The sequence below is a fragment of the Rhodofomes roseus genome, assembly GCF_022264815.1.
Source record: "Rhodofomes roseus strain CIRM-BRFM 1785 chromosome Unknown C8Q71scaffold_11, whole genome shotgun sequence".
Classification (NCBI taxonomy): domain Eukaryota; kingdom Fungi; phylum Basidiomycota; class Agaricomycetes; order Polyporales; family Fomitopsidaceae; genus Rhodofomes; species Rhodofomes roseus.
In genome coordinates this window covers 977,973-1,001,631 of record NW_025952967.1, presented here as the reverse complement: position 1 = coordinate 1,001,631, position 23,659 = coordinate 977,973, and the positions used below count along the sequence as shown (strand labels likewise).

Genomic DNA, 23,659 nt, shown 5'->3' with positions numbered 1-23,659 from the left:
GCGTTGACCAAGGGCAAAGGCGCGACGAAGGACGAGGAAGATGTTTGGCCGTCGGCGTGAAGTACTTCTCGCAGGACAAGGCCTCCACGCGGTCCTTCGAAGCGCGTCCCAGACGTCTGCAGAGTGACCCTTCGGAGCGGCCTGCTCTTAGCTATGACGGCCCGTTCACACGGGGAAGTAGTGCTTGCGAAGCGGACCCGTAACCGTGAGGACCGATGTGGACGGCGCCAGGTCGTCCACTCGCCCAAGCATACCAGGACTTTGAGCGACGCTCATAGTATGAAAGGACCTCGCGACCCTATGGACAAGCGTTGAACGTTGATCACTGAAGCTGCGAACTTGAAGCTCTCCCAGTGTGTGTGATCTTCTAGCATTGTCATCGCGTACTAGTCGAATGGAGCACTGTTTCATTGGTGGTTCTCTGCAGTTCATGTACATTGTGGACTTTTGTAATTTTGATCCTCGTCTGCGCGATGGGTACGTTTGTTTATAAATCTAACTCATTGTCTTTTGAGGACGAAACCCCGTGTAGACATAAGCTATCTAGGTACTGAGCTGCGATAGGTGGAGACGTGGGGTCTACGGACTCATTGGCTCAGTGTACCTCAGAGAAGGACACGTCGCCGGCCCGGGTATATCAAGCATTCACGAACCCGGGTTCCAAACGTTAGCGCTTTAGCGGCGAGTGCAGGCGGATATATTATACAACTGTAAGCTCCCACAATCCAGGCACCAACCCGCTGCGATGATCACGTCCTATACAGTAGACGAGCTCCTTGCCCCACCGCGTCCGAGCAGGACCGCATACTGGCAGGGCTGCTGCTACTCAGTAGCGCTCTTCGAGTCATGGCTTATGGCTGTGATCTTCGAGGAAGCTCGAGACTTCAACTCTCAGTGCGAATTCCTTATCGCTCCTGCAATCCTCGGAGATATCAACGCTAGCACATGCTCTGCGCTTCTTGCAGCGACCGCTGAGCTAGAAAATACAAGGGGCTGAACAAGATACATACCATATCGGGCGGACAATGGCTGCCGCATTGATGGGGCGGTGAGACATCAACCGGATATGGCAGGTGGGTCAACACGTGCACAGCGCGTTGGTGGCAGAGTTGGGCGCCTCTTGCTCGTCGCCCCGCTCGTCGACGAGACCGATTGCCTCTGTCCGACGCGTACTACTCGCTGCCACCGTGTATATCGCGCGTTGCTGCCGCAAATACTGCTAGACATAATAGCTGTACTGACTAAGGGCTACATGTAAGTCCGGTTGCCTCAGATTCTTGCAAAATGGGATGCGCCGCTGACTCGCAAGCCACACAGTTATCCGTTGCTATTGCCCGAATAGTTCCATTTTGGGCCTGTTGTTTGTTTCCAGATATCGATATGCCTCGCCGCTCAAAAGCGTCGCTGATGCGGGGTCATCCCCCGCGATTCCTCTCTTCCCACCACGACAGCCTTCGAACCGCTTGCTTCACCGCCGATCCTACCGACATGGACGACAAAACCTCGCCTCACAAGGGTCTTGCGCGTGCAGACCCCGCGAATTCGGCGGACAAACGGCAACAAAGCGAGAGAGACGCGAATACTTGGAAGAACCAGATATACAATCGGGTCGTCCAGCCTGTCGAGGACGATGAGATCAACGTCTTCCTGAGGGAGTTTGTTCATTCGGAGGTGCCCATCCCCCAATGCCCGGCGCGGAGATTTCCGCGGGAGATACCCTCTGGGAAAGGGAAGGAGCACAAAATGTATAAGGCTCTGGTGTGTATTCATTATTCGCGTTCGTCAATCACCTCTTACGCAAATACATAGATCCCTGGTCTTGCTACTTTGGTCGAAGGTTTCGAGGCCGCGAAGCGTCCGAAATTCATCAATCACGCACACAAGGAGATGCGGTTCCCATTCGCTTTGGGCGACGACGATAACCATGTCACGAAACCCGACATCGTAGCGACGATACCTGCACGGCCATACATTCCTCCCGCCGATCGCTGGCGGAACGTTGCGCTAGTATTCGAGATCAAAGCTCGCGATGCAGACGACCCAATGGTGAAGTACACAGCCGCGCACGAGAAGACACTTGTCCAGCTTGCGAAGAGTGCACGCAACATCATGCTCTCGCAGGGTAGACTGTACGCCTTCGTCGTCGGGATCTACGGACATCAGGCACGCATCTTCCGTTTCGATCGGGCGGGGGGTGTATGCTCGCCGCAGTTCAATTACATGAAGAAGCCGTACATCCTCCACGAGTTCATGTGGCGCTTTGTGCACCCCGCAACCCCCGGCTGTGTTGTAGTCGGCGATGATCCAACAATTCGCCTTGGCAGTCGCGCAGACCGCGCACTAGCGCAAAAATGGGTGGCAGACTATGACTCCTCGTGCACGTACACCGCGGAGAATAGGAAGGCTGTCCGCAGGTTCACCATCACCAACGACAAGGGCGTCCCGACCGAGTACCTGGTCTACAAGCTCATCTTCGTGAACCCACGCCTCTTCTCACGTGCGACAACGATTTGGGAAGCTTTCGAGCTCCTTAAGGGTGGCAAAGAAACGACGGGAAAGCGTGTCGTTATCAAGGATGCCTGGCGACAGTTTGCGCGGCCATCCGAAATTGGCATATATATGGAGATGCGGGAGGCAGCGGAGGCGGCGGCAGAGGAAGCGGCGGCAGCGGCGGCGGAGGAAGCGACGGCGGCGGCGGCAGCGGAGGAAGCGACGGAGGCAGCAGCGGAGGAAGCGGCGGAGGCGGCAGCGGAGGATGTAGCGTCAGCCTTGATCAACATCGCCGAGTTTGAGTACGGCGAGGACTTAGGCCTGCGGGAGGCACAGAGCCTGGTCCCTCCGCAGGAGCGGGCCAGGTCCGGCGCTAGCGGCACGCAAGGTGCCTCCGCAGGTCCTGCGGCCGAGAAGTATTTCGAGGATATTCCCCCGTTGGCGGTGCCTTACCGGCGCGTTTTGGGACAACGGACTGTCACCGCACGCTGTCGGGATGTGAAGCACGAGTATAACGAGCGCAGTCATACGCGGTTGGTTATGAAGACGATTGGGGTACCGATCACCCAATTCGAGTCGACGTACGAGTTGGTCACAGCACTCCGAGATGCTATCTTAGGTATTTCGCACTGCAATTCTGACACAAACGCCTCTGACATCGTATCTTCTCATAGGGCATCTTCAAGCTTACATAGCTGGCATTGTCCACAGAGACATCAGTCAGGGCAATGTCATGATAGCACGGAGACTGGATGGTACAGTCATAGGCTTCATCCATGATTTTGATTACGCGTTCAGCTGGAGGCGATTCCTGGAACGCGAGAGGAAGACCGCGAGCATCGAGGAGTGGGAGCAGTACGCCCGAGAGGAGTACAAGCGCGTGGTAAAGACCATGTACCTACGGATGGCAGCAAGAAGAGGCGGTAAAGGCGTGGCCGAACCTGCGCCAGACTCAAGAGACCCGAGGAATGATCACAAGCAGCGAACGGTAAGCGAGTCGCCTGCTTCGCGTTCCTGCAACTAACATCCATCTCAGGGTACACCGCATTTCATGGCCATTCAAGTGCTTGATGAGCACACACGCGTCCCCCACGAGGTTCATTACGATCTCGAATCCTTCTTCTGGCTGCTCGTGTGGATCGTCCTGCGGCATACCAACTACGTGCACTTCGATGGTGACGATGCTTGGCACGTTCTGTTCGACGCCACTCTACGCCAAGGCAGTGCTCTCAAGCAGGTCTGGCTCAACAACCATGACACCGTGTACATTGAGGCAAACGAGCCGCTATCGAACCTTCTAGACGGATTCAGAGTGCTCTGCAAGAGGAGCAACGATAACCCCGACATGCATTTGACTCACGAGGAAGTCCTGGGGCTTTTCGACGAAGCACTGGCAGATCGGGATGCCTGGCCTCGAAACGATCGTGCGCGCCCCTGGGTTCCGCCCAAGTTCGACCCAAATGAGCAACTTCCAGGCATGGAAGTGCCGTCGGGTCAGAAACGCGGCAAGGGGACGCTCACCTACACCTCCGAGCAGCCTGTGATTGATCTTCCGAGCGGAAACGGCGATGAAGAGGATGGAGATGACGACCAGGACGTAGAAAATCACGTCGACGGACAGTCCGCCGAAACGGAGCCGGAGGAGGACGAGGACGACGAGGACGACGACGAGGAGGAGGTGGGGGTGGAGGAGGAGGAGGAGGAGGAGGAGGAGAGGTCGGAGGTACCGCCGCGATCAGCGCGTGCGAAGGGTGTCCGCGGTAGACCGACGCGCCAACGGGTCGCCCCTTTGCGTGCCTCGAGCACCCACTATCGCGCATCTGGCACCCGCGAGGACCCACCATCGACCGACAGCAATGCGTTCCAAACGCACTCGTCCGGCTATGCTCTACGGTCGGCACAAGGCAAGCAGGCTCAGCCATCAGCGGCCAGCACCTCTCGGAAAGCGGCACGTCTACCCGGCCCTTCGAGGACCCGCTCCGGCGGTTCACAGAACCAGTCTGCGAAGCAGCCTACTCGTAGCCAGGACGGTCCGTCGACACGGGGAAGTAGTGCTGGGAAGCGGACTCGCACCCGTGAGGACGACGGAGATGTAGAAGACGACGCCAGGTCGACCCCCTCGCCCAAGCGTCCCCGGACTTTGAGCAACTCTCGCAGTACGAGAGGGCCTCGCAATCTCAGGAGCAAGCGTGTCCGTTGATACGGGGAAGCAGTGCTTGCGGAGCGGACTCTCAACCGTGAGGACGACAACAATATGGAGGTCGGCGCCAGGTCGTCCACTCGCTCAAGCTCAAGCGTCCCAGGTCGTTGACCGATGCTTGCAGTATGAAAGCGTCTCGCGACCCTAGGACAAGCATCGAACGTTGATCGGTGATTAATGAAGCTGGGAACTTGAAGCTCTCCTGGTGTGTATGATCTTCTAGCATTGTCATCACGTACTCGTCGAATGGAGCTATTTCTTTGGTGGTTCTCTGCATTTCATGTACATTGTGGACTTTTGCCTTTTTGACCCTCGTCTGCGTGATGAGTATGTTTGTTCACAAATCCAATCTATTGTCTTCTAAGAGCGAAGCCCTGTATAGACATAAGCTATCTGGATACTGAGCTGCAATAGGTCGAGACGTGGGGTCTACAGAGTCATTGGCTCAGTGTACCTCAGAGCAGGACACTTCGCCGGCCCGGGTACCAGTGGTATCAAGCATTCACTAACCCGGGTTCCAAACGTTAACGCTTTAGCGGCGAGTGCAGACGGATATATTATACAACTGTAAGCTCCCACAGTCCAGGCACCAACCCGCTGCGATGATCACGACCTACTAGTAGTAAGTATGAGGCGACGGTCCTGCTCGGACGCGGTGGATTGAGGAGCTCGTCTAGCTGGTAGGGCTGCTGCCACTTGGCAGTAGCGCTCTTCGAGTCATGGCTTATGATGCAGTGAGAAGACGTTCCTCAGTGTAAGTAGATGACGGTCTGAAACCCAACTTGAAGGTTTTCTTCGTGAGATCCTCTTGAATCTTCGCCCTGCATTCGCTCGAATGGCTCATGTCAGGTGCCAGCAATCATGACAGATCACGATGAGTCGAACGCCCTCATGACCTATTAGTAATAGACTGGGCTGAGGGACCGCGTTTCTGCCACCACAGCGATTCGTTTCCTGGTTCGATCCACACATCCAAAACTAGACGATTGCCCCGCGGATGAGGAAGGCAATATGGCCGCGCACGTAGAACCTTCAGAGGCGCAGTAGCCTTAATTGGGCCATGTATATGCCGACCTATCCCAAAGTAGCGAAAACATTGCTCATTGAGCGCCGGATCAAGCTTAACTTTAAGTCGATCGGTCAACCGGTCACGGCGCAGGTGAGACACATCGTCAATATTTATACGGCTGGATACTCGTGCACATGCCTAACCGCACCGTCCTCTCTCAAGCCCACTTTGCCACCTACGATTCACAGCCTCGGCCAGCTTCATAGCAGACGGGATCAAAATCAGGCTCACTCTGCGTCGACGTCGCCAGTTTTCACTGGGCCATTATTCGCGCGAGCACTCGACGGAAGGAAGAATACAAAGCTTACTGTGTTCGCCACATGAGCTCGACTCACCCTCTTGCTCGCTATCCTCGGTGGATCACGCGGTGGTTGGGATACCGTGCAACACCCCCGCCAAAACGTCCAGAATACCTCGTCTGGTTCTGGTCGTTCATCGGTGCTTTCTCTGGACTCTGCGTCCTGCAAGCCGTGTTCGGACATGCGCGGTACTTCATTGACCGCGGCGTTCCCTCCATGGTCGCATCCTACGTAAGCCTTCCTAGTAGCGTTTCTCCCTTATAACATGTATAACCAAGCCGCATTCATTTTCGCTACAGGGCGCGTCAGCCGTTCTCTGCTACGGCGCAATCGAGGCCCCGCTCGCGCAACCGCGTGCTCTCATCGGCGGGCACTTCATCTCGGCCCTTCTCGGGCTCTGCATCACTAAGCTCTTCTCACTCAGCCCGCATTTCGAGTCCATCAGGTGGCTTGCCGCGTCCCTTTCCACGTCCGTCGCCATCGTCGCCATGCAAATCACCGGCACGACGCACCCACCCGCGGGTGCTACCGCACTATTGCCTGCGCTTGACGACGACGTCTGGCACCTTAGCTGGTACTACCTGCCTGTCGTCCTCCTATCGAGCATGCTCGTGTTGGTCACGGCGTTGCTGGTGAACAATGTACAGAGGCGGTACCCGATATTTTGGTTCACACCGGCGACGCCGCCGGTGGCAAAGACGTCGGCCGGTTTGGGCGCACCGAATGTGCAGTCGGACGATGCGGATGGGATCGCGGGAAGGTCGTCATCTGCTACTGTTTCAACGTCTGCGCCTCAACCTGCTGAGAAACAAACTGCAGGAGACATAGTATAATGAACCTAATGGTGCGTGTACGTGATCTCGAAGTTGTAGTTCGACCCACTTATCAATGTGCAAAGGGAACAATGGGCCGTGAAGGATCAAACCTATGTATTTAGTATCACACCCATTGAATAGTGGATATGAGCACAGATCTCACTCAACCCGAAGAAATCCTTCAAATACCATGGCTAAATACAGGCCAGCCGGAGCCATTTCTTTCATAGAGAGTATTGCGGCGCCCGGATGTCGCTGCGATGTACCCTAGTCATCCGCGTACATTCCGTGTTAATTTTTGTCGGCACTCGAATGCAGTGAGGACTCGGTCGTGGGTCCCGGTCAGAGCCAGCCGTTGGATGTTCCACGCGGACCGAAGGGAATTGCTGTGGCCTGACGAACCACACGCTTATTTTGTAACCGAGCAAAGGTACCTGGCTCGTCAAGGGTGAGTCGGCTGGTCATGACAGGACCTGGTGCGAAATCTCGTACCGTAATTCTTGCTGTTATAAAACTAGATACAGAGGGTGCTGGTGGGGCAACATCAAGCCACTTGAACATATTCCTCTAGTTGCCGATCACTCGCCTCGCCTTGCACGACGATCTTCAACGGCAAGTCCACCATGCTCGCAGCTGCCGTCGTGGCTTGCACCTACAGTGCCCAAGCCGGTGAGTAAACCTATCTTTCAAGCTCACTTACCCGCACTTTCTGACTTTCGCGCGTGCAGCGCCTGCCGGGCCCGTGTCCATCACCCGCACCGGCATGCAGACGATTAAACGCCATACCTCTACGACCGCTACTGCGTGCGCGACATCCACCGGCGATGGACAGCCGCAGGAGCAAAGCGTCAGGACGGCGACGGTGGCGAGGACGGTGATGAAGGCGATAATGATGGTCCCAATGGACTCTTCGGGTTCTTTCCATACACCATCGCCACTACGGTGACAACGACATCGATAGTACGTCGGGTGCGCCGTCAACGACCTCCGCAATCTCCTCACGTTTAGACGAGCCTTCAAGCACAATCGTCACCATAGCAGATTGAACGTGATCAATTTCGGCGTATAGAGGGCAGGAAGGAGCTGGTGTCTTATGGGCGAATGTATAGTAGAAAGATTTCTAACTGTCCGAACTCACTTGGAGGATAATCACAATGAACCCCACTTGCAGAGGTGCTCTGCGCGACTGTCCCCTGGAACGTCTGCCAACGTTTGCCAGGCTACGGACAAGAAATTGCAGATGACGTTGGTTGCGCATTTCAGCACCTGGTGCGGACTTCACCGCGCAGTACCTACGCCCCAGGAAGCGCCAGCAGGCCGGTTATTGAAACAAGTCACTACTCAGGAGTTACGGCGAGACGCACCTTCGAGACACAGCCGCATTGCACTCAAGTTGTGCAGACAGACCCGTAGTCGCGTCGCACTATTAGGCTGTTTGGCTGTTGGCGGAAGGCCACACTCTGCGACCTACCGTCCCTGTATGATCAAAAAATTGGAGAAGGACTCGGCTCTGACTGGTGTCAGCAGATCGAATTCATGCTGAGTGTGAGATGAGGATCCGGAACCCCTGAGTCAGGTAATGATCGTGTTGGGACTCCGTATCACTGCAATTGTATTCGGCCTCACCGTTACAGACTGAAAAATGCGTTGGTTGTATATTTTCATGAGCAGCAGACTGTGCAGAATGAGAAGGTACAGGCCCAAAAACGAGTGGGACGCAAGTGGAACGTCGCCGATTGTCCGAGGGCTGGTGGATTTCGACTGAGATGTGGCGCAATATTGCGGAGCGTCTCGGAGTTTGAAAGAGTGGCACGGTGTCGCGTCGGTGAGCGTCTGGTAATTTGTTGACTTCGACTCTGCCTGCCTCCGTGGCCCACACGCACCTTCACCCCCACCTCATCTCCCATCTTCACGGTGAGCACAGCGCAATCAGAGCTTGTTTGTGATGCTGAATACGCCTCAGTAGCATCATCATGACCACCAACGGCACTTCCACCGTCAATCCTTCCGAAGTCGGCTGGCAATTCGTCCCGCAATACTACACGTTTGTTAACAAACAGCCCAATCGTTTGCACTGCTTCTACACTAAAAACTCTACATTTGTCCATGGCTTGGAGGGCGAGGAGACTAAGGCATATTATGGCCAGCAGGTACGTTCACCGTCCAGGCCGGTGCTGACGCGTCGTGCTTCGTAATACGCGTGGGAGGCCAGGTCGTCCTCAGCGCGTCGGCACTGGCGGACTTCGCGCCTCTAGCGTTTGCATTGCATGCACGGACCTACATCTAGGCAGCAATTGCCGGCCATTCTCGTGTGCAGTGTTTGGGCTGACGGATTGTCAGGAAATCCATAACAAAATCTCTTCCATCGGTTTCCAAGACTGCAAAGTCTTCATCCACTCGGTCGATGCTCAGTCCTCTGCGAACGGCGGTATCATTATCCAGGTCATCGGCGAGATGTCAAATCAGGGCGACCCCTGGCGCAAATTCGTCCAGACGTTTTTCCTCGCCGAGCAGCCTAACGGCTACTTCGTACTCAACGACATCTTCCGTTTCCTCAAGGAAGAGGCCGTTGAGGACGATCAGGCGAGTGACGGTGAGGCTGCTGCCCCTGCCATCCCTCCCCTGCAGGCATCTCCTGCGCCGTCGGTGGTGCCCTCTGCGCCGTCGCCTGCGCCTCCTGCCCCCGTCGAACACCATCCGGAGCCTGCGGCGACGCCTACACCACCTCCTGCACCTGAGGAACCCGAGGAGCCGCCTGCGCCACCCGTTCCGGAGCCTGCACCAGAACCTGTGCAGCAGCAGCAGCCCAACGGCGTGCACCCCGAGCACGAGCCGGAACCTGCTGCTACCCCCGCTAGGTCGCCATCACCAGCCCCGGAGCCGCCTGCAACAGCGTCGCCTCCGCCCGTGTCACCTCCTGCGCCCAAAGAGCAGCCGCTCCCGACGCCAGCTGCGCCGGCACCACAGCAGCCACCGCAACAACCTGCTCCGCCACCCGCGGTCCAGGCTCCTGCTGCGCCTCAGCCTCAACAACCGCCCCAGCGGAAGACTTGGGCGAACCTGGCAGCAAAGGATTCGAGCAAGTGGGGTTCGGCAGTAGCACCCGACGCCCGCGGTGTCAGCGAGGCACCTGCGGCGACGGGTACGCCGGTTCCGGTCAGTGGCCCTCAGTCGCCTGCGCCCCATGTCACGACGCGGCCAACGGCGCCGCACGCACATCCGGCTTTGGTCGCTGCTCAGACGGTCCCGACGCCCCAGTGCTTCATCAAGGTGCGTTCATTCATTAAGACACCATTGTGATACTCACAGCCGTCCGCAGAGCGTTACGGAGAACATCTCCGAGGCCGCATTGAAGAAGACGCTCACCGAACGGTTTGGGCCGGTCAAGGACGTCGACATCCTGCGCAATAAGGCGTGCGCATTCCTCGAGTTCACGCAGCTGGACGCCGCACGGCGCGCGATCATTGCGTCGCTGTCGGTCCCTCAGGGTGGAGAGGGCGGTATCCGCATCGAGGGCGCGGAGGGCAACGCACGGATTTTCGTGGAGACGCGGAAGGAGCGAGGAGAGCGCCCGCCACCGCGCGGTGGGTCAATAGGCGGTGAGCGGGGACGTGGCGGATATCGCGGGGGACGTGGAGGCCCGGGTGGACGTGGACGGGGTGCACCGCCGCAAAAGTAAACTGCTAATCCCTTCGGCGGTGGGCGGATGGCGATGGGGTCTGGTGGGGTTTCGGTAGAGCATGCTGTGCTGTGCTGTGAGCAGGGGGGTGAGTGCCGCGCCGTGGCGGGTGGCGGACGGTTAGTCTTGTCTGGGCTGGTGGGTTGTGTCGTTTTTGCATTCTTTGGGGAGACAGACCAGTATCCAGCGGACGGCCGCCGCGCGTGAAAAGTACGAAACGCCTGTCTGTGTTCTAACGATCTTGATGTCGAGTTGCGTAGCTTAGTGTCACCAGTCGTCGCTTTCTGTTGTTGCAACATTCTCGAAATGGCATGCTTTCACATCTAACGCCGTGTTGGGGTCGCGTCGCTTATGACAAAAGGGAAGCCGCTTGGTCCGGTGGGCTACTGAGTCGTACGGACCCATATGTGCAGGCCGAGGCAGGATGCTCGATCGTAGGAACTCTACCTCAACGGGTCAGCCAGTCAACTTGGGGTCGATGGTTTCGCTGAAGTCTGAAAGACACAGGAAGGCAGTACGGAGAACGTAAAGTATGTACCTGAGCCTCTTGTGCGAGTTGACCGTATGTCTCCGACTTTGTCTGCGCTTGCCGCTCATGTCTGGAACGGTCGGTGGATGTCCAATTAAATACGGCAGCGAGCAAACAAACAAATAAACTCAGAAGTCCAACATGTACACGAATTAGAGAAGGGAAAGACTAAGCTACATTGATCAACGCTTGTTCCTGGGATTGCGAGGCCCTCTCGTACTCCGAGAGTTGCTCAAAGTCCGGGGACGCTTGGGCGAGGGGGTCGACCTGGCGCCGTCCTCTACATCTCCGTCGTCCTCACGGGTGCGAGTCCGCTTCCCAGTACTACTTCCCCGTGTCGACGGGCCGTCCTGGCTACGAGTAGGCCGCTTCGCAGACTGGTTCTGCGAACCGCCGGAGCGGGTCCTCGAAGGGCCGGGTAGACGTGCCGCTTTCCGAGAGGTGCTGGCCGCTGATGGCTGAGCCTGCTTGCCTTGTGCCGACCGTAGAGCATAGCCGGACGAGTGCGTTTGGAACGCATTGCTGTCGGTCGATGGTGGGTCCTCGCGGGTACCAAATGCGCGATAGTGGACGCTCGAGGCGCGCACAGGGGCGACCCGTTGGCGCGTCGGTCTACCGCGGACACCCTTCGCACGCGCTGATCGCGGCGGTACCTCCGACCTCTCCTCCTCCTCCTCCTCCTCCTCCTCCTCCTCCTCCTCCTCCACCACCACCACCTCCTCCTCCACCGCCTCCTCCTCCTCCTCGTCCTCGTCGCCCTCGTCCTCCTCCGACTCCGTTTCGGCAGACTGTCCGTCGACATGATTTTCTACGTCCTGGTCGTCGTCTCCATCCTCTTCATCACCGTTTCCGCGCGGAAGATCAATCACAGGCTGCTCGGAGGTGTAGGTGAGCGTCCCCTTGCCGCGTTTCTGACCCGACGGCACTTCCATGCCTGGAAGTTGCTCATTTGGGTCGAACTTGGGCGGAACCCAGGGGCGCGCACGATCGTTTCGAGGCCAGGCATCCCGATCTGCCAGTGCTTCGTCGAAAAGCCCCAGGACTTCCTCGTGAGTCAAACGCATGTCGGGGTTATCGTTGCTCCTCTTGCAGAGCACTCTGAACCCGTCTAGAAGGTTCGTTAACGGCTCGTTTGACTCTATATACACGGTGTCTTCGTTGCTGAGCCATTCCTTCTTGAGAGCCCTGCCTTGATACAGGGTAGCATCAAACAGACGGTGCCAAGCATCCTCGTCATCGAGGTGCGAGTAGGTGGTATGCCGCAGGATGATCCACACGAGCAGCCAGTAGAAAGACTCGAGATCGTAATGAACCTCGTGGGGGACACGTGTATGCTCATCAAGCACTTGGATGGCCATGAAATGCGGTGTGCCCTGAGACCGGATGTTAGCTGCAAGAACGCGAGGCAGGCGACTCGCTTACCGTTCGCTGCTTGTGATCATTCCTTGGGTCTCTTGGGTCTGGCGCGGGTTCGGCCTTGGGTTCGGCCCTGTCTTTACCACGTCTTCTTGCTGCCAATCGTACTTTCAGATTCTGTATCGCGCGCTTGTACCCCTCCCGAGCGTACTTCTCCCATTCCTCGATGCTCGCGGTCTTCCTCTCGCGCTCCAGGAATCGCCTCCAGCTGAAGGCGTAATCGAAGTCATGGATGAAGCCTATGATTGTACCATCCGGCCTCCGTGCTATCATGACATTGCCCTGACTGATGTCTCTGTGGATAATCCCAGCCAGGTAAGCCTGGAGATGCCCTATGAGAAGATACGATGTCAGAGGCGTTTGTGTCAGAATTGCAGTGCGAAATACCTAAGATAGCATCTCGAAGTGCTGTGACCAACTCGTACGTTGACTCGAATTGGGTGATTGGTACTCCGATCGTCTTCATAACCAGCCGCGTATGACTGCGCTCGTTATACTCGTGCTCCACATCTCGACAGCGTGCGGTGACAGTCCGTTGTCCCAAAACGCGCCGGTAAGGCACCGTCAACGGGGGAATATCCTCGAAATACTTCTCGGCCGCAGGACCTGCGGAGGCACCTTGCGTGCCGCTAGCGCTGGACCTGGCCCGCTCCTGCGGAGGGACCAGGCTCTGTGCCTCCCGCAGGCCCAGGTCCTGGCCGTACTCAAACTCGGCGATGTTGATCAAGGCTGACGCTACATCCTCCGCTGCCGCCTCCGCCGCTTCCTCCGCTGCTGCCTCCGTCGCTTCCTCCGCTGCCGCCGCCGCCGTCGCTTCCTCCGCTGCCGCCGCCGCCGTCGCTTCCTCCGCTGCCGCCGCCGCCGCTTCCTCCGCCGCCGCCTCCGCCGCCTCCCGCATCTCCATATATATGCCAATTTCGGATGGCCGCGCAAACTGTCGCCAGGCATCCTTGATAACGACACGCTTTCCCGTCGTTTCTTTGCCACCCTTAAGGAGCTCGAAAGCTTCCCAAATCGTTGTCGCACGTGAGAAGAGGCGTGGGTTCACGAAGATGAGCTTGTAGACCAGGTACTCGGTCGGGACGCCCTTGTCGTTGGTGATGGTGAACCTGCGGACAGCCTTCCTATTCTCCGCAGTGTACGTGCACGAGGGGTCATAGTCTGCCACCCATTTCTGCGCTAGTGCGCGGTCTGCGCGACTGCCAAGGCGGATTGTTGGATCATCGCCGACTACAACGCAGCCGGGGGTTGCGGGGTGCACAAAGCGCCACATGAACTCGTGGAGGATGTACGGCTTCTTCATATAATTGAACTGCGGCGAGCATACACCCCCCGCCCGATCGAAACGGAAGATGCGTGCCTGATGTCCGTAGATCCCGACGACGAAGGCGTACAGTCTACCCTGCGAGAGCATGATGTTGCGTGCACTCTTCGCAAGCTGGACAAGTGTCTTCTCGTGCGCGGCTGTGTACTTCACCATTGGGTCGTCTGCATCGCGAGCTTTGATCTCGAATACTAGCGCAACGTTCCGCCAGCGATCGGCGGGAGGAATGTATGGCCGTGCAGGTATCGTCGCTACAATGTCGGGTTTCGTGACATGGTTATCGTCGTCGCCCAAAGCGAATGGAAACCGCATGTCCTTGTGTGCGTGGTTAATGAATTTCGGACGCTTCGCGGCCTTGAAACCTTCGACCAAAGTAGCAAGACCAGGGAGCTATGTATTCGCGTAAGGAGTAGTCGGTGAACGCGACTAATGAATACACACCAGAGCCTTATACATTTCGCGCTCCTTCCCTTTCCCAGAGGGTACCTCCTGCGGAAACTTCCGCGCCGGGCATTGGGGCATGGGCACCCCCGAATGAACAAACTCCCTCAGGAAGATGTTGATCTCATCGTCCTCGACAGGCTGGACGACCCGCCCATATATCTGGTTCTTCCAAGTATTCGCGTCTCTCTCGCTTTGTTGCCGTTTGTCCGCCGAATTCGCGGGGTCTGCACGCGCAAGACCCTTGTGAGGCGAGGTTTTGTCGTCCATGTCGGTAGGATCGGCGGTGAAGCAAGCGGTTCGAAGGCTGTCGTGGTGGGAAGAGAGGAATTGCGGGGGATGACCCCGCATCAGCGACGCTTTTGAGCGGCGAGGCATATCGATATCTGGAAACAAACAACAGGCCCAAAATGGAACTATTCGGGGAATAGCAACGGATAACTGTGTGGCTTGCGAGTCAGCGGCGCATCCCATTTTGCAAGAATCTGAGGCAACCGGACTTACTTGTGGCCCTTAGTCAGTACAGCTGTTATGTCTAGCAGTATTTGCGGCAGCAACGCGCGATATACACGGTGGCAGCGAGTAGTACGCGTCGGACAGAGGCAATCGGTCTCGTCGACGAGCGGGGCGACGAGCAAGAGGCGCCCAACTCTGCCACCAACGCGCTGTGCACGTGTTGACCCACCTGCCATATCCGGTTGATGTCTCACCGCCCCATCAATGCGGCAGCCATTGTCCGCCCGATATGGTATGTATCTTGTTCAGCCCCTTGTATTTTCTAGCTCAGCGGTCGCTGCAAGAAGCGCAGAGCATGTGCTAGCGTTGATATCTCCGAGGATTGCAGGAGCGATAAGGAATTCGCACTGAGAGTTGAAGCTGAAGTCTCGAGCTTCGAAGATCTTAGCCATGGCATGTCGGAAACCAACGGGTGTGTCCAGAGGCAAGGTTAACTGCCGTCGTTGACCAGCTGGAGTTGACGTCCCTTCATCACCTTGAGCAAGTAGTTTGAGTGGCCTACGCGCAGCAGCCTTTGAGGAGGTACCATAGCTGCATAGCGCTGCGCATACTTAGCAACAAGCTGAAAATTCGATGTAGTCTGACAAGAGCTAGCAAGTGTCGGGATGATTCTACTAATTATACCATGCTGTAGTCTGTACATGACTCAGTGGACGTCACTTGCCACCAGAGCGTCGACAGCCGCCACAACGGGAAACGTGTCATCGCCTGCCCTTGCTCTTATGTGAACTCCGGCTCGTTCGCGGCTGGCTGAGCGTCCGTAGACGCTTCGACGAACGAGATGCGTCGGCACCGCGCTGAACCTCGTCATCTTCTACGCGTTCACGGCTCCGCTTCGTTGCGCTACTACCTCTCTTTGACGCATCTCCACGCCGGCTTGCGGTCTGGCTTTGCGATTGAACGGAGCGAGTGCTGGGACCGGGTGGAGGGCCCATCTTGCGAGAAGTGCTCCTCGCCGACTGTCGAACGTCCTCGGTGCCCCTGTTCTCGGACGCGTGTGAAGAATAACTGGACGTATGCCGCTGCGGCGAGTCGCCGTCTGTCAACGCCGTGGCTTCATAACCGCCTGGTATGCGCGGCGATTCGGAGGAGGCAGGTGGTGCAGCAGTCCGTGTACGAGTCTGCTTGCCCGAAACAGCACCCGAAGCTGTGCCCAGCTTATATTTGCGGGTGATCGGCTTATCGTCGTCGGACGATGATTCAGAGTCCACTGGCTTTCCATCCGACCGAGATTCTGCGACAGAGGGCGGGGGCGGAGTTTCGGGGCGATTGTTGGACTGGTAGTGCCAAGATACGAGACGTTCGTCTTGCGAGCTATAGGTCATGGTACCCTTCGTGCGAGCCTGACCTGACCGCCGCGACATGGTAGGGTCGTCCAGCACGCTGCGTTTGGGTGGTGTCCATGGCTTCGCGCGGTCATCCTTGGGCCATGCTTTGCGATTCCTCAGAGCACGATCGAAGATGGCCAAGACTTGATCGTGCGTCATGCACGTTGTCGCCAGACCCACGTCGTCGAAGTTCGTCTTGCAAAGCGCCCGAAACCTGCGCAAGAGCTTCTCGAGCGGAGGATTATGCTGCATTCGCAGTGGTTCGTACGACTGGGTCACCCAGTCACTCTTGAGTGCCCGACAAGCTCGCACCGTCTCCGCATCGAAAAGCCCATGCCATGCTCGATCACCATCCTCGTGCTGAAACGTAGTATGTCGAAGAATGATCCAGACCAGCAACCAATAGAAAGATTCCAGGTCATGCCGAGCCTCGTGCGTAACGCCGAATGCTTGATTGAGTATTTCGATGGCCATGAAATGTAACGTTCCCTGTCAACACAGTAAGTACCTATTACACGTACGTAGAGAGCGTCAACTTGCCGTGCGTTGTTTCTGTCCCAGCTTCGAGTCCTTTGAGGGAGAAGGCGCGCGTGCCGGTGTGCCCTCACTATGTACGCCCTCCGATTTGTTTGACGAATGTTGCTCGCTTTCTGCGTCAACGGTGTCTGCAACCGTGGGCAACTCATCACCGGAGTCTTCATCGCTGTCATCCCATACTGGCACCTTGTTCCGCCAATCGCGCCCATACTCCTCTCGAGCGTACTTCTCCCATTCTGACAGGGTAGCAGGCTTGTCCTTGCTGCGACTGCTCAAGAAATGCTTCCAACTAGATGCGTAGTCAAGGTCGTGAATGAAGCCGCGAGTGGTCCCGTCGGCGTTCCTAACAATCATGACGTTGCCTTGACTGATGTCTCGGTGAATGACTCCAGCCAGATACGCCTGTCGATGCCCTACCGTAGATTCTGACATTTATATTGCGACCACACGCCAATACTAAGTACGACGTACCTTCGATGGCGTCTCGGACTGCAGAAACCATCTCGTAGGTTGACATGAAGTCGGTGATCGGCGTCCCGATCGTCTTCAGTACCAGCCGCTGCTGGGCCCGTTCATTCTTCTGATCACCCGCTTTCCGGCAACCAGCGGTAACGGTTCGGTGTCCTAGGACACGCGAGCATGGCACTCTCAGCCTCGAGGGAAACTCAGTCTCCACTCTAGTCGTCGACTCCGAGGAGGCCTTCTCATTGTCGCTGTTCGACGTCTCTTCCGCTTCCGCATCGAGCTCCCATGCCTCGCGGAAGCCCAGATCGTCGCCGCACTCGAACTCGGCGATGCCAGACAGGGTCAACGCCACACCCTCCTCCGCCTTATCCATCGCCTCCTGCATTCCGAGGTAGAAGTCGATTTCAGATGGTCGCACGAACTGTCGCCAGGCGTCCTTAATCACGACACGTCTGCCAGTCGCCATGCCGTCCTGGTCGAGTTCGAAGGCCTCCCAGATCGTCGTCGCGCGCGAGAAGAGGCGCGGATTCACGAAGATGAGCTTGTACGCAAGGTACGCCGCCTTGTTCTTGCCGTCCTTGGTGATAACGAATTTACGGACCGCCTTGCGGTCCTCGGGGGTGTACGTATGTGTGGGGTCGTGGATCTTCACCCACTCCTGTGCGTGAGCACGATCTACGTGATCACCAAGGCTAGTTGTCGGATCGTCACCGACCACCGCGCAACCCTTCGTCCAGGGGTTGACAAACCGCCAAATGAATTCGTGCAGGATGTGAGGCTCCTTGACGTAGTCGAAGAGCGGGGAGCATACAGCGCCTGCTCGATCGAAGCGGAATATGCGCGCTCCATGCCCGTAGACTCCGACGACGAAGGCATACAGTCTCCCTTGCGCCAGCATGATGTTACGGGCGCTCTTCGCTAGCTGCACCAGCGTCTCTTCGTGCTCGTCGGTGTATCGCATCATAGGATCTTGCTGAGCAGTGGACTTCGCTTCGAAGACGAGGGCGATGTTCCGCCAGCGATCGTGAGGAGGGACCTCCGGGAGTGCAGGGATGGTAGCGATGACGTCCGGCTTTGTGGCATGGTGCGCGTCGTCGCACAACGCATACGGGAAGCGCACAGTCTTGTGTGCATTATCGGAGAACTCGGGCCTTCTGTTTTCAGGAAACTGCCTGAACAGACTGGTGAGCCCGTCCACCTGCGAGCTGTCCTCAGTGGTCGCCAGCAACAAACATCAATTTAGCTCACCAGTGGTCCATACATGTTAGGCTCCTCTCCTTTCCCATTCGGAACCTCCGCATTGAACGTCTCGTCCGGACAAGCAGGAATCGGTTCCTCCGAAGGGACGAATTCCGTCAAGAATTCATGGATGCGTGATGTGGGCTCGACGATCCGCTCGAAGATCTCAGTCTTCCAGTTTCTCGCGTCCCTCTCGCTCTTTTGCCGTTTGTTGGCTCCGTCGGTAGCATCTGGCTGTACGGGGCCTTTATGAGGCGTGGCCTTGTCCGCCATGTCCGCCTGATCGACGGTATAGCAGGCAGTTCGACTACTGTCGGGGTAAGCAGAGAGGGGTCGCGGGGGAGGGCGCCGCAGCATCGATGCTTTTGAGCGGCGAGGCATATCGATTTCCGGCAACAAACAACGCGCCCAAAATGGAAATGTTCGTGAACAGCCACGGGGGACTGCGTGGCTTGTGTGTCAGCGGCGCGTCCCATTTTGCAAGAATCCAGCGTAATCGAACTTACTTGTGGCCCGTAGTCAATGCAGTTATTGATTTATGTAGTATCTGCGGCAACAGTCCGCGATATATCCAGTAGCAGCGAGCAGTACGCCTCAGACGGGGCAGTCGGTCGCGTCGACGAGCGGGAGGATGAGCAATAGGCGCGCAAACCCGCCACCAACGCGCCATGCACGTGTTGATGGACTTACCATATCCGGACGATGTCTCACCGCCCCATCAATGCGGCAGCCATTGTCCGCCCGATATGGCATGTTCCTTGTTCAGCCCTTGTATTTTCTAGCTCAGCGGTCGCTGCGAGAAGCGCAGAGCATGTGGTACCTCGATTACAAGCTGTTGAAATTTTTCTGGACCGCCGATAAGACCCAGCTTTCGTGCTTGGCCGGTCCCATGTCAAAGCCAGAGAGGACTGCAAACCTATTAGCTCAGAGCAGATTACTTAGCAGATGCTCAGTCGCGCCATCTCTTCTGTTCATACGATCTCACGTCGACAGGAATTCTTGCTTGTCTGTATCTAAGTGCAATATGTGTGTCAATAACCGTGACTATCATGATCACTACACCTACACTGATTGCTGGCCCTAGGGAATTGGTGAGTAATTGCCCTATAACTCAACACTGAACGTTGATTGCTCCTACCCCGGACCGAGAACAAACCTTTCCTGCAACAACTGTTCTCCTCACCTACGCGAAGGTTCTCAGTGCATCTACGCTCAAGATTTCCGAGTTGACAGTGTCCGAACACGGTTACTCATCGCCAGCTCCGACGCTTATGTATCCAGGCGATTGGAACATTGAGCGGAGGGAACAGGGGCAGCCTGAGACGTCCTGGTAGCCTTCACCAGAAGGGAGAGCAACGGTCTTCATCGAGCGAATGCCCGCTCGATCTCGTCACTTACTACTTCCCTTCTTTGGCAGTACGCTTGCCTTTCCTGTCGCAAGTTCTCTGTCGTTCGTCATTTGCGTTTTCATTCATCATAAGCTTCCAAAAAGACGCTACACCGTTGACCGCGCTCTAGATGCATATAATGGGGGCGTGCCCCGCGCGTTGAGATCAATTCCGACTCCCACTCGATCCTCCCTTCTCCGAGAGCGTCGACGTGGAACTGAGCCACTCGCAGCGAGAGAACTATGCGCGCCGAGCAAACAGATCAATTATCATCGTTCAGATGGGACTTGTGGGCCAAGAGAGAACAAAATCGACCTTGTACCACGGGGTTTGCCGGTCATCTTCGCAGTGTGCAGGTACATCTTCATGCAGCCTTCCCGTTCGCCCGCTCGCGCAGAGTGTACTTGGCATGCCGATGCTCAGTCCGACCCCAGGGACAAAGTTCGACATCGGATGTATCGGCCAACGGAACCAAATACGTCGCAGCGCGTTCTCAGGAATCGTCCAAAGCGCACAGCTGACAGCGGCGTCCGATACTCAAAATCGGGTGATCTACCGCGGCTCAACATAACGTAACGAGCGATGCGCCCGCTCCTCAGGGCCCAGGCTTCACCTGTCGAACAGAGGACTCCATATCGGCGAGGCGAGGCGAAGGCGATGCACATCCGCGCATCACTCATTCTGTCCTCGTCACACCAGAGCAGTCTATGACTGGAGGTAGCGACTACGCGGAAGACAACGACCAACGACATGCAAGTGAATGGTGTAGATGTTTGCCAACATAATCCAGGTATAGAGTACATTGATGGCGTAGAGCACAACCCAAGCACAACCTACACGGAGGCTAACCCGCCCAACCCAAGCACATCAGCCCGCCGCCTGCAGCGTGACACAGCATTGATCCGACGTACGTATACAATTGAGAGATGGACAGCAGCGACGCAGTTGACGAGATGGTGTATATGTCTGTAAGATGAAGACGAATGAAGAGTGAGAAGGGACCAGGGGAGCGGGGCGGGTTGTCCTTTATGCGACGTGCGGTGCGCGTTGTTCCGTGCGCGCTATACGATGGGCGGGGCGCGGAAGGACACGATCTCGTCGTACAGGAGCTCCTTGAGCTGTTCGCGACTGATGTCGTCCTTGTGCACTTGAATGAGGTTAGGGGTCAGGTAAGATGGTGGACACGGATACGGAGGTTACTGACAATCGAACTCGAAGAACTCGGGGTCAAGTGGCGGTGCAACGGGTTCGTCTTCTGGATCATGCTGAGGGCATGAACCATGAGCGAGCGTAACGTGCGAAGAGAACAAGACGTACGTATGCTTCAAGGTATGGGTGAGCCAGCGCCTCCTCGACAGTGATGCGCTTTTTAGGGTCAAAAGTCTGCGCGAAATAAAAGCATGAACACCTGGAAGTCCTGCGACGGATACGGTACGTACCAAGCTTTTCGTCAGGAAGTCTACCGCCAGCGCGTTGGCATTCGGGAAGAGCTGCGCAAACGGCTTGCGCTTGCGGAAGGGCAGCGCGCGGATGTAGTCGCGCGACCTGCGCGTCGTGATTGCGTAGAACTCGTCGAGCGTCGGTGTGCCGAGCACGTCGAGGATGAGTGTCAGCTGGTGGTGGTAGTCGCGCCCCGGGAAGAGCGGCTTGCCGGAGAGCATCTCCGCGAGGATGCACCCGACTGACCAGATGTCGATCGCCTGGAGAGACCCTCGGTGAGTCCCCATTACAAACACACAGCTCGTGCACAGAAGGCAAACGCACCTTGGTATATTGCTTGAATGTAAGCATGATCTCCGGCGCGCGGTACCACCGCGTCGCGACGTATTCGGTCATAAAGCCCGTCTCGGTGCCGGATGGTTCGGCGGTCTTGACTGAGCGCGCGAGACCAAAGTCGCAGACCTTAAGATCACAGTTCGCGTTCAGGAGTAGGTTGGAAGGTTTGAGGTCACGGTGGATGACGTCGGCGGAGTGCAGCGCCTTGAGCGCGCGGAGGGTCTGGTAGATGAAGTATTGGGCGTGGTCGTCAGAAAGATCTTGTGTCCGGATGACACGGTGCATGTCGGTTTCCATGAGTTCTTGGATGACTGCGACGCGCGCAATGAAGGCCTGGAGGCACGAAAGCACTGAGATGGGACATACGGTATACTTCTTTGAATTGCTCTATGGATGGTGGCTTGATTATATCGAGGATGGAGATGATCTGGCGTACAGTTCTAGTGGCGTACGGGACGACGGACTCGGCGACTCACGTTTTCGCTAACCCCTGCCTCACTGAGGAATTTCAAGAGCTTCAACTCGCGCAGGGTACGGAGACAGAACATGGAGTGGTCGAAGGGTGCGATTTTCTTGATGGCGACCTTGCGCCCGCTCGGTCTGTGAACGGCAGAGCATACGATGCCGTAGGCACCTTCTCCGACAACATCTAGGACCTGGTACTGCGAGCCTGCGGAGAACGGATGAGGGAGGAAACCCGGCTTGCGGGCTGATGGGGCTCACCGACGTTGAAGCGCACTTTGCGCGGAGCCGGCTGGGCCTGCGAGGCAGCATGGCCGTGCTTGGACTTGGAGGGTGCGGCTGCAGTTTGGGCCTGCTCGGGCATGATGGGCGTGGAGGACAAGGAGGGAGAGGCGGGAGGAGGCTTGTGGCAGTTGGTGGCTATATAGTGTTTGTTGTCTGGATACCGAGTCTCGGGCAGCGATAGCAACAGACCGCGGCTCTTTGTCTTTCCGCATGGCGCCTCCCCGCATTTTATTATATGTGCCCGCCCGCGGATCTGCACATCTGCTCACGTCCTGCTCCGGCCTGAAACCGTTTCTGCGACAACTCTGCACAGGAAGGACGGCTGCCTCAGCCCAGGTGCGACGGCGTCAATCGCGCGCTGCTTGATCATCAGCCACCCGCGCCATGCGAGCCCCTTTCGCTGCTCTTTGGTGGACCTTCTCGCCAGCGGTCTTCAACGGGAATAAGGACTGTCAGAGCATCTTGAAACAACAGAAGCAGAGAGGAGAACACTGCGAAGACAATTGCGCGTGGGCGTCCTCTCACAAGACGTGCCTGGCTTCCCTCCGACCAAAGGAAGTGCCATTTCCGTCTGGTGGGAAGTCATCGATTCATCACTCATTCTGGACAGCAAGCGACGTGTGGGCTGCCCCCTGTCAGCGTCCGCCTCTATTGTCTGACGAGTTGAGTCTCGTTGAGCACGCAGGCGGCCGCCACACGTAGCAATTACAGGGGCCGTATTCAACGACATCAACATCGTGCGTAGATCATCATCTCCCGCAGACCATTCGCAAGAGGTGGTTGCTATGCAACATGCAGTACTTAGAGCAGGTTTCATGTCAATTGATTACTAGGATGACTAGCTCGAGGATGACGGTCGAATCGTTCGGATTTCGTCAAATTGGGCATCGCGTCACCGGTATGTCTTGATATACTGCCTCCATCCATAGCAACTGACCGACACTCAGATACTGGACGCCTCGTGGGCCGCTTAGTGCGTTTGTAGGCATCCCCTTGAGCTTGAACAGCACTTCATCGCAATACAGGTATCTGCAACTCAGTGGGAACGATATCCCACCCAGCCTTCCGCTCTCCCATCGTCATGTCACCCCTCAACCGTAACGTATGATAACATGGGTCAGAACGGGGCTATGTCATCCCCTTGTTGGCACTAGTTGGTTGGCTGTGAGAGCCAATGGCCAGTCGCCTTTGTGGCGTACGTCCTGCTTGCGACGCGTCATGTACGCATCTCCGTGTAGTAGTAGGACACTGGCTCTTATCTTCCGTTCTCACAATGTCGCCGCTGATCAACGTAGCCGGCCATCTCAGCGGGATTGAGATAGTAACATTGACAAGGATCAGTCTCATGAGCTGTGTCTTGCTGACACAATGGACGTTCGTGGGCGACCGGTGAACGTTTGA

At 56.8% G+C, this 23,659-nt stretch overlaps 8 protein-coding genes across 8 annotated transcripts; 5 read left to right on the top strand and 3 right to left on the bottom strand.

Annotated features, from left to right (window-relative positions):
* Positions 1-1,133: 1,133 nt before the first annotated feature.
* C8Q71DRAFT_79903 (uncharacterized protein) lies at positions 1,134-4,706 on the top strand. Its single transcript, XM_047925862.1, has 5 exons — positions 1,134-1,254; positions 1,318-1,758; positions 1,810-3,109; positions 3,165-3,478; positions 3,527-4,706. The coding sequence occupies exons 2-5, from the start codon at positions 1,381-1,383 to the stop codon at positions 4,688-4,690; spliced, it is 3,156 nt and encodes a 1,051-aa protein (XP_047778651.1). The 5' UTR covers positions 1,134-1,254; positions 1,318-1,380; the 3' UTR covers positions 4,691-4,706.
* A 1,202-nt stretch (positions 4,707-5,908) lies between these two features.
* Positions 5,909-7,039, top strand: C8Q71DRAFT_79832 (HPP family-domain-containing protein). The gene is made up of 3 exons (XM_047925808.1): positions 5,909-6,289; positions 6,358-6,902; positions 6,957-7,039. The coding sequence occupies exons 1-2, from the start codon at positions 6,080-6,082 to the stop codon at positions 6,889-6,891; spliced, it is 744 nt and encodes a 247-aa protein (XP_047778650.1). The 5' UTR covers positions 5,909-6,079; the 3' UTR covers positions 6,892-6,902; positions 6,957-7,039.
* Positions 7,040-8,729: 1,690 nt separating this feature from the next.
* C8Q71DRAFT_762098 (uncharacterized protein) lies at positions 8,730-10,879 on the top strand. Its single transcript, XM_047923907.1, has 4 exons — positions 8,730-8,787; positions 8,837-9,023; positions 9,214-10,143; positions 10,193-10,879. The coding sequence occupies exons 2-4, from the start codon at positions 8,847-8,849 to the stop codon at positions 10,550-10,552; spliced, it is 1,467 nt and encodes a 488-aa protein (XP_047778649.1). The 5' UTR covers positions 8,730-8,787; positions 8,837-8,846; the 3' UTR covers positions 10,553-10,879.
* A 929-nt stretch (positions 10,880-11,808) lies between these two features.
* C8Q71DRAFT_79812 (uncharacterized protein) lies at positions 11,809-14,887 on the bottom strand (the record flags this gene model as incomplete). The annotated part of the gene is made up of 5 exons (XM_047925797.1): positions 14,767-14,887; positions 14,263-14,703; positions 12,885-14,211; positions 12,504-12,829; positions 11,809-12,454 (listed from the first exon to the last, which is right to left on the bottom strand). Coding segments are annotated over exons 2-5 (2,677 nt in total), but the record flags the coding sequence as incomplete, so codon positions are not given.
* Positions 14,888-15,294: 407 nt separating this feature from the next.
* C8Q71DRAFT_907950 (uncharacterized protein) lies at positions 15,295-18,986 on the bottom strand. Its single transcript, XM_047928975.1, has 5 exons — positions 18,854-18,986; positions 18,357-18,790; positions 17,115-18,306; positions 16,647-17,056; positions 15,295-16,595 (listed from the first exon to the last, which is right to left on the bottom strand). The coding sequence occupies exons 2-5, from the start codon at positions 18,726-18,728 to the stop codon at positions 15,480-15,482; spliced, it is 3,090 nt and encodes a 1,029-aa protein (XP_047778647.1). The 5' UTR covers positions 18,729-18,790; positions 18,854-18,986; the 3' UTR covers positions 15,295-15,479.
* Positions 18,987-20,796: 1,810 nt separating this feature from the next.
* C8Q71DRAFT_797120 (mitogen activated protein kinase-like protein) lies at positions 20,797-22,337 on the bottom strand (the record flags this gene model as incomplete). Its single annotated transcript, XM_047925724.1, has 8 exons — positions 20,797-20,882; positions 20,940-21,000; positions 21,053-21,118; positions 21,175-21,435; positions 21,500-21,822; positions 21,878-21,938; positions 21,988-22,181; positions 22,235-22,337. 8 exons carry the CDS (start codon positions 22,335-22,337, stop codon positions 20,797-20,799), a joined length of 1,155 nt encoding a protein of 384 aa, XP_047778646.1.
* A 251-nt stretch (positions 22,338-22,588) lies between these two features.
* C8Q71DRAFT_79729 (uncharacterized protein) lies at positions 22,589-23,243 on the top strand. The gene is made up of 2 exons (XM_047925735.1): positions 22,589-23,156; positions 23,206-23,243. The coding sequence occupies exon 1, from the start codon at positions 22,643-22,645 to the stop codon at positions 22,958-22,960; it is 318 nt and encodes a 105-aa protein (XP_047778645.1). The 5' UTR covers positions 22,589-22,642; the 3' UTR covers positions 22,961-23,156; positions 23,206-23,243.
* C8Q71DRAFT_762074 (uncharacterized protein) lies at positions 22,974-23,598 on the top strand. The gene is made up of 3 exons (XM_047923906.1): positions 22,974-23,034; positions 23,092-23,156; positions 23,233-23,598. Exon 3 carries the CDS (start codon positions 23,363-23,365, stop codon positions 23,573-23,575), a length of 213 nt encoding a protein of 70 aa, XP_047778644.1. The 5' UTR covers positions 22,974-23,034; positions 23,092-23,156; positions 23,233-23,362; the 3' UTR covers positions 23,576-23,598.
* The last annotated feature ends 61 nt before the right edge of the window (positions 23,599-23,659 follow it).